This window comes from Equus asinus, chromosome 29, assembly GCF_041296235.1.
Source record: "Equus asinus isolate D_3611 breed Donkey chromosome 29, EquAss-T2T_v2, whole genome shotgun sequence".
Lineage (NCBI taxonomy): Eukaryota > Metazoa > Chordata > Mammalia > Perissodactyla > Equidae > Equus > Equus asinus.
The window spans coordinates 35172059-35188359 of NC_091818.1; the positions used below are offsets into that span (position 1 = coordinate 35172059).

At 34.8% G+C, this 16301-nt stretch overlaps 1 protein-coding gene across 2 annotated transcripts in view; it reads left to right on the forward strand.

The window, feature by feature from the left end:
* The window catches only part of UPF2 (UPF2 regulator of nonsense mediated mRNA decay), a 110998-nt gene that overhangs the window by 77457 nt on the left and 17240 nt on the right, over window positions 1-16301 (forward strand). For both annotated transcript variants that reach the window (XM_044761932.2, XM_044761934.2), the window contains exons 15-18: window positions 455-638; window positions 6134-6273; window positions 11291-11395; window positions 11708-11806. In XM_044761932.2, the coding sequence (XP_044617867.1) occupies window positions 455-638; window positions 6134-6273; window positions 11291-11395; window positions 11708-11806 (528 nt within the window). The remainder of the gene's footprint in view (window positions 1-454; window positions 639-6133; window positions 6274-11290; window positions 11396-11707; window positions 11807-16301) is intronic.

The window sequence follows — 16301 nt, forward strand, 5'->3', positions numbered from 1 at the left end:
ATACTTTAATTGACTTTCTTAAAAACCAAAGCAGGTAGCATAAGGAAAATAATGAAAATTTATCAAAACTATGGCTTTGAATCTGGTTGTTCTTGTGAAATTAAATATTTAAACCCAGTTTGGGGTTTGGGAGTGGGGTTTCTGCCGTGTTTCAGTACCTGAAAATTTATTTGGTATTTTATTTATAATTTTTCCTTGCCTTTAAAAAAAAGATTTATGACAGTTACAATTAAAAAAATTTAAATTAAAGTCACCAAATGGCCTAGAAATTGTATAAATGGAGGGAAATAATTGAAATAGGATCATTGCTGTTGACCATTAATAAAAATGATAGGTGTCTTGTGTAACTTTTTAGCTTAGTTATTATAACTAGGGTAACATCAGAATACTTATTATTTAAAATATTTTTGTTATTAATTTCTTATAGCTAAATTTATTTTTCGTTTGTTATCAGCGTTATGTTTGGTGGAAGAAAAGTTTGGAGGTTTGGACAAAAGACCATCCATTTCCTATTGACATAGATTACATGATCAGTGATACACTAGAACTGCTAAGACCAAAGATCAAACTCTGTAATTCTCTGGAAGAATCCATCAGGCAGGTACAAGACTTGGAACGAGAATTCTTAATAAAACTAGGTAAGCAATTAATTACAGAGAGAAAATGGAGGTGATATTTGGCAGATTGTTTCCAGGAATTGCTTTATAATGTTATCAGTTAGAGTTTACTTTTGTATACTTTCTGTTTTCAACATTGAGTGTTACATACTAGTGTTAGGTAAGATCTGGGTGATTTCATTAAATAATCCCAAATTGGAGGAAAACAGTCATGTAAGACTTGAGTGATAGTGATGGAAAAACACAATCCTGTTAGCCTCCCTTAATTTTAGTATTTTTGGTTGCTAATATAAAATCTACTTTTGATTAAAGCATCTCTTATATATACAGTATATATTTTCAACAAGCCTTCTTTCCTGAGACAGTGCAGGCCAGACGCTGTAGGAGGGGCATAGTACCTGTTAAGAGTTTGGAACTGTCCTCCAGAATTTCAGACCTTAGTCGCTGGGAGAGTTGTCTCTCTCTAAGGACTAGAGAAAATAGGAGAAACGTGTGTTATGGGAGGATTGATCTCTTTACTTTCTCAGTATCTGAGGTTCTAGAAGAAGAGTCAGCTCTTGAACAGCTCCCATAGGGGATAGTAGGAGCACACTTTGTCCTTGGAAATAACTGGAACAAAGTGTAGCCTTACCAATCTGGTTTACTTGCCAATAGTTGTTAGAATGTTTTATTGTCATTTCAAAGTGACGTATGTTTTCAGGCTGTTAAGCTAGTATTTTGTTTCCTGCTAGAACTTGGTACTCACATGTCTGTCATTAGTGATCCTGCCTTCACCAGGTACTACATAATTGTATAAGTTACTGCATTGCATATCTGAAGAACCACTTTTCATGGCAAAGACGTTTGTGATGTTTTTCCTCTAAAACTATTTTTCATATTACATCCAGTATATTATTAATAGGATTTCTTTCTTCAAAGGTAACTTCTCTCTTGGAGAATATGGTTGCTGTTATCTAGTCGAGCATTGTTTTTAAAGCTTCTCCCGATTTTGTAACTGTTAACTTTTCCTACTACTCACCCCGTAAAGGCCTGTGTGATTCTTTTTATTCTGTCGACTTTGTCCCAAATTATCTACTTTCTTTTTCTTTTCAGATTTCAAATTGTATAAAGTGATCATTTCAAACAAAGTGCTTATTTATCTACTTACTCATTTCATTTACTTTATATGCTTTGAAATAGTTCAGTCTTAGCCTTGTTTCCCAAAAACCTTCATGAGTGGTACTCTCTATGTAGTTTGACACCCAGTTTGGTAGCAGTAAAAGAGCAGTGTGCTTTATCCTTTATAGACCAAAGGGTTGAATGAAAGGACTTCAGGCTTCTTTTAAGAAGTCTGTCCTTGTTTAGAATATTGAAAGGGAAAAATAGGTTACTGTTTACAAGTGAAACTCTAAAGATGGTGGCAGCTAGAATCAGTATGCTACTAAGTTGTCCCATTTTCCTCCTGTTTAGAGTCTAAGTATCAGGAAGAAGATGTACATGAATAAATCTATATTAAATCTATTTCCTGTTGATGAAACCATAAACCCATAAGATAATATAATATCTTGCCTTTGATAGTGTTTTATTTTCAAGCACTTTGCAAATTCATCATCTCATTTTAGTTTTATAGCAACCCAATGGTAACATAATAGTTAACAAGAAAACACTAAAAACAGCCCCTCATGTTTTTCAAATCGTTTTTAAGCTTATTGAAAGTAATAAATATTCATGGCAGAAATTTTGAAAAACTACCAAGATAGTAAAAATCACTGATATTCTATACACAAGGATTATGTGTTAACATTTTGATATATTTTCTCCTGTTCTTTTAAAATTTTTTCATGTGTTTACAGTTTTATAACTGGATTTTCTTGCTACTTAATATGTTAGGAAGTTTCTTTCTGACATGAAATATTTTCTAAATCTTTACTTTTTTTTTTAACTGGTTATATATTTCTTTTTATGAATGTGCCATAATTTACTTAAGTCCGTTGTTGACACTTAGGTTATTTCCAATTTTGCACCACTATAAATAACATTCTTGTGTTATTTTTGTTTGTATCATGATTTTCTCAAGATAGATAGAGTTGGGGGCCAGCCCCGTGGCCAAGTGGGTAAGTTCGCGTGCTCTGCTTCAGTGGCCCAGGGTTTTGCCGGTTTGAATCCTGGGTGCGGACATGGCACCGCTCATCAAGCCGTGCTGAGGCGGCATCCCACATGCCACAACTAGTAGGACCCACAACTAAAAATACACAACTATGTACTGGGGGCCTTTGGGAGAAAAAGGAAAAATAAAATCTTAAAAAAAACAATAGAGTTACTGGCTAAGACGTTCTCTTTAGGTTTAAGAACAAAACCAAAATGGTAATAGGCAATATTACTTGGCTCTGGTTTGAAAGTTCAAGATAGTATTATAATGTAAAGAATAGAAATGAGAGAAATAAAAGTGAAAAAAGAGAAGAAGCCATATGAGGAAATTACATTATAAAGCAAAAGAGTGTATTTCATAAATTAGAAATAAAATCAGTAGGATAGAATAAAAGGCCCAGAAGTAGCCCCAGTTAAATGCAAACAATTTTGTATATGATGAACTAGTGATCTTAAAAATAGGATAAGGGCAACAGGTGAGCATTTGGGAGGAAAACTGGTATAGAATCACATCTTATATCATTCAACTCCAGATGGATTAAAGAGTTAAATATTTATTTTTTAAAAGTTAAAAATAGATCTGATTATCAAGTATTTGGAGAAGTGTTAATTTTCCCAAACTTTAAAATGATTACAGAAAGCACACATATGTAGACAGATTTGGATGTTTGCAACTGTTAATACAATGGAAAATTAAAATTAAAGTGAAAATAGTTTCCTTGCCAGCTTATCATCATTTACAAAAAGAGCAGAGGCAAATTGATAATAAAATAGAACACCCCAAAAGATAAGTGAATGTGACATAATCAGATAAGAGGGCAGGGAAGAGTTGGTGTTTATTTGCTTCTACCTGTTTGCCAGAATGATAGAGCGAGGTAGTGTTATTCATAGTTGGCAAATTAGTTAAGAAAAGCCCAAATCAAAACTCTAGGTTAATCAAGCCAGAATTCAAAGACTCTGCTCTTTCTGTTGTGTTGAGTATGTGAGGGAAATCCTCAGCATGTCTGGTAAGCAAAGAAATATAAATTAAAACAATCTGAAAGGAAGTATTACAATTATTACTATCTCTGTTATGAGCAGGAAAATTGAGGCACCAAGCAGCTCAGATTCAAGAGAACAGTATTTGATTTCAGTCCCCAGGTACACTTAATTCTGACACACACGTTTCAATATTTTACTGCCTGGATATTGTACTTTGTTATCCTTGTGTCCTTTATATAGACTTGTTTTTTCTTTTAAGGTATGCTTTTTAGTGAGGAAGATTGGCCCTGAGCTAACATCTGTTGCGAATCTTCCTCTGGTTCTTTTTTCCTCCCTAAGACCCCAGTACATAGTTGTCAGTCCTTCTAGTTCTTCTATGTGGGATGGTGCAACAGCATGGCTTGATGAGTGGCATATAGGTCTGCTCCCAGGATCTGAACTGGCGAACCCCAGGCCACCGAAGCAGTGCATGTGAACTTAACCACTGGCTCCCCAATATACTTTTTTTTTTTAATTGACAGTGTCCTAGGGGTCAGGAACTGGATAGTTATTATACAGTTTAGCAAATGCAAATTACATTTATAAATTGTCTTTGAAACTAACTTGCAATGCAAATGAAAATCTGTTGAAATAATATGTATTTTCCTTACAAATTAGAAGTATAGCTGTCAAAACAAAGCTACATATACATTATAGTTTTCTGATGATGCATGTTTTAAGTGGATATAACAAAGGTGTCATGGCATCTCATGCTATGTGAGTTTATCACCACTGTGATATTTTTACTGAGAATGCTTAGATTTATACAATTCTGACTTTAAATTTTTTGCCTTTAATAACTTAAATAACAGTCTAATATTTTGCTTCTTAAAGTCCCTATAAATAAAATTTACATATATATAATTTGTATTTATATCTATAAGAAATAAGAAGTAGAAAATATTTAAGTTAATGGAATCTCAATTCCAGCACCAACTTTTTCCCTCAGTATTATTTTTCTTTTAAAATAAACCTCTCTGAGCTTCATCCGGCTTCTTTCAGTTTTTTTGTTTCCAAACTGGAAGGTATCTACTTGAATCACTTTGTACTTCCAGATTTTTGTCAGTCCTTAATAAATTGCTTAGACTTAAGACACTGAAGTAATTTTTTACTTTTATTGGTTGGGTTAGTTATTCAAACTCTCTGGGCTTCAGTATTCCTCACAAAATGAAAACGTTGAATCATGTCATCACTGAAGTTTGTTTCTGCTCTGATTGCCTAAGATTCTGTAAATAAAGAAGTATTTACTAAACACCTACTGTGTATTTATCAATATATGGCCTCTGATAAGTTTTGAATATATAAAACAAGTTCTTGGTCCTCAAGGGTCTCATAGTCTGACATAACATTTATGAAATCGTTAGAAAATATATTACATGATATATCCTTAAATGTAAAGTGCTATGATAAATTCTCCAAGTGCTTTAGGAGCAAGTAGGAGAAAAAAATAATGAATTACAGTATTCAGTGAGTTGATACAAGAAGTAAAACTTAGACTGAATTTGAAGAATGTCTAGCATTTGAAAGTGCGTATGGCAGGATGTTCTGTACTGAGAAGAGTATTCGATGAGCAAGGTCCTAAGGTACTATGCTTTATGGTAAGAGTTTGACCTCACTACAGGCAGAGGATTAGGAGAGAACAGTGGGAGTCAGATCAAATAAGGCCATATTGTGTGCATCTTGAAAATAGAGTAGTTTGAGATTCAAATGGTAATGCAGAAGTGATGATGCAGTGAAATGTGGATGAACGCCGTGGGGAGTTGGAAGCAAATTCAAGCCAGGGAATTCCCTTAGGGGGAGAATCCTGTTACTGAGGAAAAAAAAGCTCTGTGGTGACACAGCTGTTAGGTGTGTCACCATATAGCTTTGCCTCCTTCCCTCAGTCTTAATTTGCAGACATTCACATTGATAGCCAAGTGTTATTTCTCCATTAAAGTGATATAATTTTACATCTTTGAGCTTTCGGAGATTCCTAAGATATCATTTGATAAAAACTGTGACTGATGCTGCATCTTCTACACCTGAGGCTGCACCTTATGTGCTGCTGCTTCTTGCCTTTGTTCATCGGAGACTGAGATAAACAGTTTGAAGCTCTAAGAAAAGAAAAGAAAAAAATATGTGTGTGTGTATATATAGTTTTTTTCTTTTTGCTGGTGGTTATAAAATGTATCAGTGTTCCATTTGAAATGAAAGTCTTGTTTAGTTTTTAAATGTTTCTCAAGATAGTTGTAAATGCTATTCTTATTTTACTATCATTCTGAGAAAATGGCTGTTGAGTTATCTTAGTATGTACTTTTAAATGGAGTGGTATAATATTGAAAACTTGCCTTTATCTTTTTTTAATGTATTCTTTCACTTCTCATTTCAAGGCCTAGTAAATGACAAAGATTCAAAAGATTCTATGACAGAAGGAGAAAATCTTGAAGAGGATGAAGAAGAAGAAGAAGGAGGAGCTGAAACAGAAGAACAATCTGGAAATGAAAGTGAAGTAAATGAACCAGAGGAAGAGGTGATGACTTTTATTTATAGCAAATAGGTACATTTGTGCAACAGTATCTTGATTACATGAGCCAAGATTTTCTTTAATAAGAAAATAAGATCTTCCCCTTAGTTGTGTTTTTTTTGGTGAGGAAGATTGGCCCTGAGCTAACATCTGTTGTCAATCTTCCTCTTTTTTTTGGTACTTCCCAAAGCCCCAGTACACAGTTGTGAGTCATTCTAGTTCTTCTATGTGGGATGCTGCTATATCATGGCATGATGAGTGGCGCTAGGTCCGCACCCAGGATCCGAACCGGCAAACCCTGGGCTGCCGAAGAGGAGGGCACTAACTTAACCACTCAGCCACGGGGCTGGCCCCTTCCCCTTAGCTTCATTCTAGTAAATGTAACTAATAGTATATATTTGTCATAAAACCCCTGGATTAATTAAAGGTGTTTTTTAAAGTAAGAAAATATTGATCATAGGATTTTTTTTTTATTAAGACTATTTTTTAGAGCAGTTTTAGGTTAACAGCAAAATTGAGGGGAAGATACAAAGATTTCCCATATACTCCTTACCCTGTACTCATGCACAGCCTTCCCCATTATCAACATCCCCCACCAGAGTGGTACATTCGTTACAATTGATGAACCTACATTGACACATCATTGTCAGCAAAATCCATAGTTTACATTATGGTTCACTGTTGGTGTACGTTCTGTGAGTTTGGATAAAAGTACAATCTGTCTCCATCGTTGTGGTTAGGATTTTTATCTAATAAGCAATTTGAAGAAAAAAATTGCTTGATCTCTTATGTATCTTAATCTTACTTTCGAGTATGGACTTTTTAACCTGGCGGTTTTATGAAAACAAAATTACTGACTAGATATTAATGAACTTTGCTTTATTTCTCCCAGATCTAATGACATATGATATCTGAAATTCATCATATACCATAATAATTGACATGGCCTTTTGTTTTTATGATTCTCTTAGGCCAGAGCATATGAAATTGTTGTTCTACCATTTTTCACCTACCAAAATGTCGTTTTCATAGGTTCAACCTAATAATTTTAATTCTTTACTTTTTTTTTCTAAACCTGCTTGAGTGTTAAAAGTTCCATCTAAAATAATAGAATGTCTGGAATTTGCTTCATAGGCTGGAGGTAGGCTGGGGAATGAGTTTAGGGATATAGAAGAAACTATAAACTGACCATGAGCTAATACTTGTTCAGTTGTGTAATGGGTAAGTAAGGGTTCATTATGCTATTTTCTCTATATTTGTATATGTTTAAATTAGAAAGTGAGAAAAAACAAAAAGCAGGATGGATCAGGATAACAATAAGATACTAATGAAAATAAAATATAACCGTGGAATTAGTACTTTTTCACTTATTTTAGTGTAAGTGTAAATTTATAGTTACCATTACAATTTGATGTGTATGGTTTTTTATGTTCCATGGGTGCTAAAAAGCATTTAGGAGAGTGTGATAATTTAGAAGTGTGATTATAATGAAATACTGAAAAAAGTTTAAATTTGTAATCAAAATTTAAATGTTTTAGGGAAATGGAATTTCTTGAGTTTTTAAGTTTTGATTTGAGCAAATAGAAAGAGTATTTGGAGGATGTGGGTTGTTTAATGTTTAAAGGAATGTTAATTATTTAAAGTGTTCATAAGATTCATATATAGATTTTTTTAAAAATCCGTTTAACATAAAACAAAAAGGACCCATAATTTAAAGTAATTAAAATTTTCTACAGTTAGAAGTGAAAATCCCGAAGGCTGTGTTTCTTTTAGACCTGAAGGTCTGCATCTGTTATTGAACATTTTGTATGATTTCACAACATAACAATAGTTTTGCTGTTAGTTAAAAATGAATGATTTCGTAAAAGGCAGCCTAAACAATAATGTGCAGTTTTTATAAGTGGCCAGCATTTGTAGGTGTTGCAAATGTACCTTTATGTCTTTGTTATTTCCCCCCAGTTTTATTGAGATGTAATTCACATACAACGTTGTATTAGTTTAAGTGTATAGTGTAGTGATTTGTTATACGTATATATTGTGAAATGATCACCATAATAAGTTTAGTTAACTCCCATCATCTTACCTAGTTACAGATCTTTTTCTTGTGATGAGAACTTTTAAGATCTACTCTCTTAGCACATTTCAGATGCACGATACAGTAGTGCCAGCACTTTATCTTTCCAACCTGAGAACTCCCCTAAAGTAGATATAAATAAACTGAGAAAAATTTAGAACTGGAATATGTTCCTATAATTGATTTCCATATAATAGTGGACATTATATTGCTCTTTTAAAAGATGAGATTGTCAGAGAAACATTCTATAGTACAATTTAAATTGGCTTATTTAGTATTTTATAACGACAAAAGGAAATGAGAGAGTATTTCCATTTTGTATTTTCAGAATAATCTTATGGCTGTCTTCTAATTTTGCTACTGTGTTAATTAGGTAAACAGTCTAACAAATTAAACATCCTTGGTAAATGTGATATTAAAGAGTGACTCATTGTCCTATAAATTTCTCATTTGAAGAGTTGTAATGTATTATATTTACTCCTTTAAATGCATTTCCTCCTTTTCAAAAGTGAACTTTATAATTTTGACAGTAGTATTTTTAACCATTGCTTACTTTTCCAGTTGTAAAGTGAATATTATGCATGATAGATGTGTATTTGCTAAGTGGAAAAACAAAATGTTCAACTGGCTGATTCATGAGCCTTGTCTGGGAGGAGAAGTAAAAGGTGTGGTTTACTTTAAGGAAATGAAGTTGGAATAGTTTACTTCTCCTCCCACCCAAGACAACCCCTTCCCAGGACTGCTCTCCAAACAGAGAGGAAACAATTTTTAAAGAGAGAAGGTGGGTTGATTATATAAAGTAATAAGAGCAATGTAGGATACTCTACCAATATTTGCTTCAACTGAGAAAGAAAAGGGCTAGGGTTCCACTCTTCAGAAAGATTGTACTGTTCTGTTTTCATCTTGGTCTGCAATTCTTTCAAGCTCCATATGACCCTTTGAAGTTATTCCTAGCACCCTACAACCAGAATATTTTCTCCTCAATATCAGCTATGTAAATCAAAGATGACTTTAAAGATTAAGTAAATGTTCTTTTGCTAAAATTCTGTTTTCCTGCAGCATTTATATAATTTAACAAAGTATAAAATTTATTATGTAATAGCAATAAATTATTTATCAAGCATTCATTATTCATGATCCCTGTTTTAAGCACTGTATTTGTATTACCATTTCTCATACCACCCTATGAGAGTCAGAAAATAAGGCACAGATAGGTTAAATAATTTGCCCAAGATCTCTTACTCGTAAGTGGCGAGCCACTGTTTGAACTCAGACAGTTTGGCTTGTCCTATGCTGTCCTTGTGCTTTACTTAGCCAGCATGGATTCTGTGGCCAGTGACTTCCTAATCTCACAGGTTATTATGTCAATGTATAGTGGGATTAGGACAAATGAAATTCTTGTTCAACATTTTAACTTCAAAGTTAACCCACTTTATTTTGCCTGAGTAATATCAAAAAGGAAGATCGAGGGGGAAAAGTTAATGCATTTTAGCTTAGTCTAACTTAGTTTTTGAATAGGAAGTATCTTTTAACTGTTAATAAATGATTAATTTTTTCAAGGGCAAATTTAAGAGCATCTCTATTGCAAATTTAATTTTGAATTATAGAGTTATGTCAAAAAAAAGTTAATGCATTTCTGTACTTTCCCAAAACATTTCCATTTTAGAAACTCGAAGTCTCCAAATGTCTGTATAGTAAGTAATAATACAGTTTGAATTTTTGAGATTAATTGCTATGTATACTAAAAATGTAACATTTACATCATTTGTTTTCTCTTAGGATTTCTCATTCACATGATTTCTCTTGGTACAATGAGAAGCAGCTGGGTTTAGTGTAGTCTTTTTTTTTAAAACTTTTATGGCACTTAGAGTGAATTGTGTTGTTGGAGGTGGAAGGATACACAGAAGGAGCATCACGGTGTGCTTCTTTTTTGCACGCGTTTGCAAATCCACTTGGGTTCTGCGCAGTCTTCTGTTTGGAAAGGAATTGTGACTAATAGAAGAGGAGATGGAGCTACTGACAGGACACTGGGGACAACTAGTACTTGAGAGCCACGAGTAAGGGAGATCAGGACTGCTGGCTCTTCTGCTTAATAAGCAGTGTGTCCTTGGGCAAGTCACTTAACTTTTCTGAGCCTTAAGTTTTTTTCTTGTATAAACGTGGGGAGAGTAAAGCTTATCCTTCCTTCTTCAGAATTGGGTAGAGCAAACCAAATGAAGTATGTAAGAGCACCTTCCAAACTGAAGTGCTGTATAAAATGTAGTGTCATTGCTTTCACCTGGTGACAGTGTCAAATTTGAACTGTTTATTGGTCTTCATTGCAGAGTTAGACGGATATTAAAGAACAACTTGAGAAATTCAGTCTCAGTTTCAGAAGATAAAAATACAGAGGGTTCAAGAAACTCATTCCTGGGGCCGGCCCCGTGGCTAAGTTCTTGTGCTCTGCTGCGGTGGCCCAGGGTTTCGCTGGTTCGGATCCTGGGCGTAGACAGGGCACCGCTCGTCTGGCCATGTTGAGTCGGTGTCCCATATGCCACAACTAGAAGGACCTGCAACTAAGATATACAACTATGTACCGGGGGGATTTGGGGAGATAAAGCAGAAAAAAGAAAAAAAAAAATTGGCCACAGTTGTTAGCTCAGGTGCCAATCTTTAAAAAAAAAAAAAAAAAGAAAAACTCATTCCTTATGGAATTCAAGGAAGAGTTTCTACAAAGGCTCTTTGTATTATTAGATCAGTGGAAAGTAGTGAAACGGGTTTTCAGGTACTGGGCTGTCGTAAATGTAGCCCGCTGACTTTGCCCTGCTGTTTGAGGCAGACTATGTAAAAGACTGGGACTTGAGAAGAGCAAACAATTAAACAAGAGTTGTAAAATCTTGTTAAGGCGGGTAAAATGTAGTAGCCCTTTTCAAAATGTTTTAATCTTCTCTTAATGTTAAACAATTTCAGGAGGGTTCTGATAATGATGATGATGAAGGAGAGGAAGAAGAGGAAGAGAATACAGATTACCTTACAGATTCAAACAAGGAGAACGAAACTGATGAGGAAAATACCGTATGTATGGCTGAAAATTTGCTTTTTTGAAATTGTGCAACATTTTCATAGTATTTCAGTTTTAGCCACTGGAGTTTTGTTTCTTGTGATTGTTGAAAAATATCTTTTGGAAATTTATTTTCAATTTGTTTTCTTTTCGAAGTACTTTTCTTTATTAACAAGTTCTTTTAACATTTAATAATGCTATATATTTTACTCAGTCATTCCTTGAGTTATGTTGAATAGGTTATCAATACAAAAAGGTTCTGCCATACGAAACATTACCGTTAAATTTTCTGGTCTGATTTCTTGTTTTTGTTTTGTTTTAATAAGGAGGTAATGATTAAAGGTGGCGGACTTAAGCATGTGCCTTGTGTAGAAGACGAGGACTTCATTCAAGCCCTGGATAAGATGATGCTGGAAAATCTTCAGGTATTAAATATTGCTCTATTCCAGAGCAGCTACTAAAACAAAATGCTGCGGCACATTCGGTTCTGGTTAATAGGAGGGGCTCCACAGTCTCTCTCTGCAGCAGCTTTTTCCTGATGTATACAATTTGCAGCTGCCAGTGCTTCTTACGTCCCACGTCCTGATTTGCACGTTTCTTTGAGATAGAGTGGGAAAAAATGTAGTAAATATAAGACTTAGAGTAAATTTTATTGTACCAATCTCTGCCTTTTCTCTTTTAAATCGTATCTCTATTTCTAAAACCCTTTACTTGCAATTTGTTTGGGGGTCAAACTTTGCAGAAGATAAATATTTGGGGAAATTTTAGTTTAGTAAATTCTTAAGTTTGATTTATAATTTGCATAACTTGTATATAAACATTTAGAGGAATATTGGTTATTTGATGTTTAAATAAATGTTAGTTTAATGTATTCATGACATTAATACACTGGATTTTATAAAAAGCCCTATCTAACATTTTCTTAAATGTCCCAGTAATGTAGAATAACTATGTTTTTCTATAGTTAGAGATAAAATCCCACAGGCTGTTTACTTCAGCCCTGTATATAGCTGTCGTTAAACCCTTTGGTGACTTGAGAAGAGTGCTTTTCTGGCATCATGGGGTGAAAGCCCTGTGAGGTGGGTTCAGTGGAGAATGGGAAAGGAGGAAGTGAAATTACTGGATACAGACATAGCTAATTCTTGAGGAGTTTTACTAGAAAGGGAAGAGAAATGGGGAGATAGCTCGAGGGGGTCAGAGTTGAAAGAGGAGAGTTATTTTTAAGAGAGAAGCTATTTTAGAAACTTTATATGCTGATAGAGTAATCTTTTAGAGAAGAAATAGTGGATTTTACTTTTATTGATGCTACCAAGGCCAAAAGCTATAATAATGTACAAATTAGCATTATAGATATCTTAAGCCAATTTGCTTCTTCCTACATATATTAAAATTTCTTCATCTGGAAAGCTCTTAATTTATGAAATAAATCTTAGATTCATATCATTTAGGAGCACATCATCAAATAAAACAATCATTATAATTCCTTTGAATTGGTAATAAACAGTTTACTTCTTAATGAAACTTCCTATCTTACATGAGTCAGTAGCCATTTTACTCGGTCATTCATTTTCTAGTAAATATTTATTGAGGATCTACTGTGTGCCTAGCACTGTGCAACAGGCTTAGTATAAAGTAGTAAATAAAAACCTGGTTCCTGGCCTTAGAGAATGTCATTTTATGGGGTAAGTAGATATCTAACAACTAAACAAATACATAATTTCAAATTGTGATAAATATTAAGGAACTAAAAGAATGCTGTGGTAGAAGGGAAAGGAAGGACCTTTTTTAGATAGGATGATCAGGGAAAGCTTCTCTGAGATCATGAATTTTAGACAAGACAGGTAAAATGGAGCCAGCTAGGTGAAAAATTGGGAGAATATGGGAACAATGTGTCAAAGGTCCTGAGGCAGAAAAGAACTTGTCATGTTTGAAAACTAAAAGAAGGCCAGGATTAACAGAGCCCAGTCTGCAGGAGGATGGCGCAGCAGGAGAGTGGATGACTGCGATGGGACTCCTTTGAGTGGCCGGGCCTGGGGGGATGTAGTTCAGGCTGGGACAAGACTGGAAGCAGGGGGACTGCTTAGAAGGCTGACGTGGCAATCTAGGTGAGAGACGAGGGTCGTCTGCCCAGGTTGGTGGCAGGGCACCTGGAGGGAAGTCTGGAGTTGAAAACCGTTTAGGAAGTAGAATGAACTGGGTTTATTTGGTGCTTGATTGGATAGGGGTGCGTGGGGGAAGAGGAGTCAAGGATGACACGCAGTTTGGGCCGCTGGCTCTGTGACAGGAATCAAGGGGAGAGTGAACAGGACTTCCTCTTTGGCTGTGCTAAGTTTGAGAAGCCTGTGAGGTGTCAAAATGGGAATGTCTGGAGATCAGAAGAGGAACATAAAGGGAGTGGTTGTTGGATCATATTTAAAGCCTTGGCCATAAATGAACCACGTAGGTGTAAAGTGTGGAGAGAGAAGAGAAGCAGGTCCAGGGTTGAGCCCTGAGGAACTCCAGCATTTAGAAATAAGGTAGAAAAGCTGATGAAGTCAAAAGAATGGAAGCTTTTGATAAAGCCCGATAATTGTTCCTTATTGGGAGTTTTGAAAAAACGAGCTGGAGGGGTGGGAAGATACGATCAGAGAGGGGGGATGTTTGAATCCACATTTTTGCAGATGTTTTTAGTGCACTGGAAGAAACTTCTGTATTAGTCACTAATTTTAAAACATTATCAAATACCCAAAGCAAACAAGCACAGAGTTTCTTCCTTTGATAAAATTGTCATAGGAAGATGCAGTATCATAAATCAGTACCATAAATCAAGTCCTTAAATTTCGTGCAATCCTAATTCTGTCCCACCAGGAGAATTTTTTGGGGAGTGGGGAGGAGAACAGGGAGATGGATGGAGAATGAACTTACAAAATTATTCTTAAAAGCATCTGTAAGAATAAATAGCTAGGAAATTTCTGGAAAATGTGTGACAGGATATTAAAACTTTTTAAACATACAATAATAGATTGGCACAAGGATAGATAGATTAATGAAACAGAGGAGAGTCCAAAATAGACCTAAAACATGGCAGTTTAATAGTATGATAAAGATAACATTTCAAATTATTTGAAGGAAAATGAATTATTCAACAAATAGTCAATAAAAATCTGAATTTCTATTTTATTTACGCACCAGAATTAATTGCAAATCTATCAGAAATCTTACTAATTGTGAAGACAATTGGGCAATGCATTAAGACTTAACATTTATTCTTCATACAGTGCCGTCAGATACTGTTAGTATTCCTGTGTTTTAGTTGAAAAAGCAGGCTTGGAAAGACAAAACCTTGCTTAAGGCTGCATGGCTAGTAGTAGTGCAGTCTGTTTTCAACCGTTTTGCTTTATTGCCTTCCAGCACAGAATGCCATAAGAAACTTTAAGAAATACCAAACCAGGAAAAAAAATCTATACCCTACACAGCACAGGTCTATACTAAACCAAGAGATCCTACAAACCAGTGAGAGTAGATGAATAACCCAATTTTTTTGGTTGAAAGAATAGACAAAATCATGTTAAAGCTCACTGGTAATCAAAAGACAAGGAAATTAAAACAAGCCTTTCTACCAGATCATGAGATATTAAGATTTAAAAAGTGATAATACCCATTGTGGTTAAGTGTGGGTAAATATCTACATTTGGTAAATGTAAATAAGTTCAGCCTTTTAGAGAGAAATTTAGTAAACCTCTCAAATGGGCATGCCTTTTGATCTAAAAGTTTATCCCTCGTAATTCTCTGTCAAGTGCATGAAATTATACAAAGATGGCACATTGTAATAGGAAAAAAGTCTAAGCTGTCTGTCAGTAGAGGACCAATTAAATAAATAAGGACATATCCATATATTTAGCTCTGTATATACTCAGCTAGAAAGATGCCCAAGATGTAGAATCAAAAAGAAGAAAAACATGTATGTTTAGGATAGAAGAACATGCATAGTGTCTAGTTGTGTTGATATGTGTATGCTCATGTATGTAAGAAAGAAATCTAGAAGAACATGCCCTCTTAGTATTTGTTGCGTCTTGGAGTGGGACAGAGGGAGGTAGCTGGAGCCATTCGTACAGACACACTTGCTAATGCATTTTTGTATTTAAATAATTTATAGAGAGTCTGTTAATTTTGCCATTGGGGGGAAAAAGATAATTTACAAATCAGGATTTGTATAACGTGATCTTTTCAAATTTTAAGTAAAAAGTCTATGAATCTTATGAACCTGGGAGAACTTCAGACAAATTCAACAAATTGGAACTTAGAAATCAAAAACAAGGAAACTATACTTTACACCTTTTTTACCATTTTGCTTGATTTGCAAGTCTCTTGCAAATATGGAGCCTATATTTAAATTGTGAATTTAAGTTGTAGTAAAGCAATTTTAAAACCTTCATGGCCTTTCAGCATTACCTGCTTAGCTTTGAAGAATCATATTCAGCTCTTCCTTCATTCCTCCTCCACTCATCAAACAGAAAAGTTTTTGCAGTTCCCTAAATGTAACCATGCTGTTTCATGTCCTTGTGTTGCACCTGTTCTTCCCCTGCCTAAATTCCCTCCATATTCCCCAAGCTGCCCTTTCACCACATGCTTGGACGAAGTCATATGAAGTCGTTAACGTTCTCAGATGTCCCATTTGTATTTAACCTTTCATGAAATCTTAGCACCCACCCCCTCCCAACCAGGCATTTGTAGTCGCTCCACCCCAAACACAGGTTATACATACTTGGATGAATCATAATTAATTTGTTTCTCTCACTTAACAAGTTTATGAGTTCTTTGAGCATAGAGACTGTTTTTAGTATCAATATCTCCAAGCCTAACACACAGTAAGTCTTCAGTGAGGGTTTGTTTAAATAATTGGTTGATAAATCCAGTGTGAATGTTAAAAAACGTTGGTAT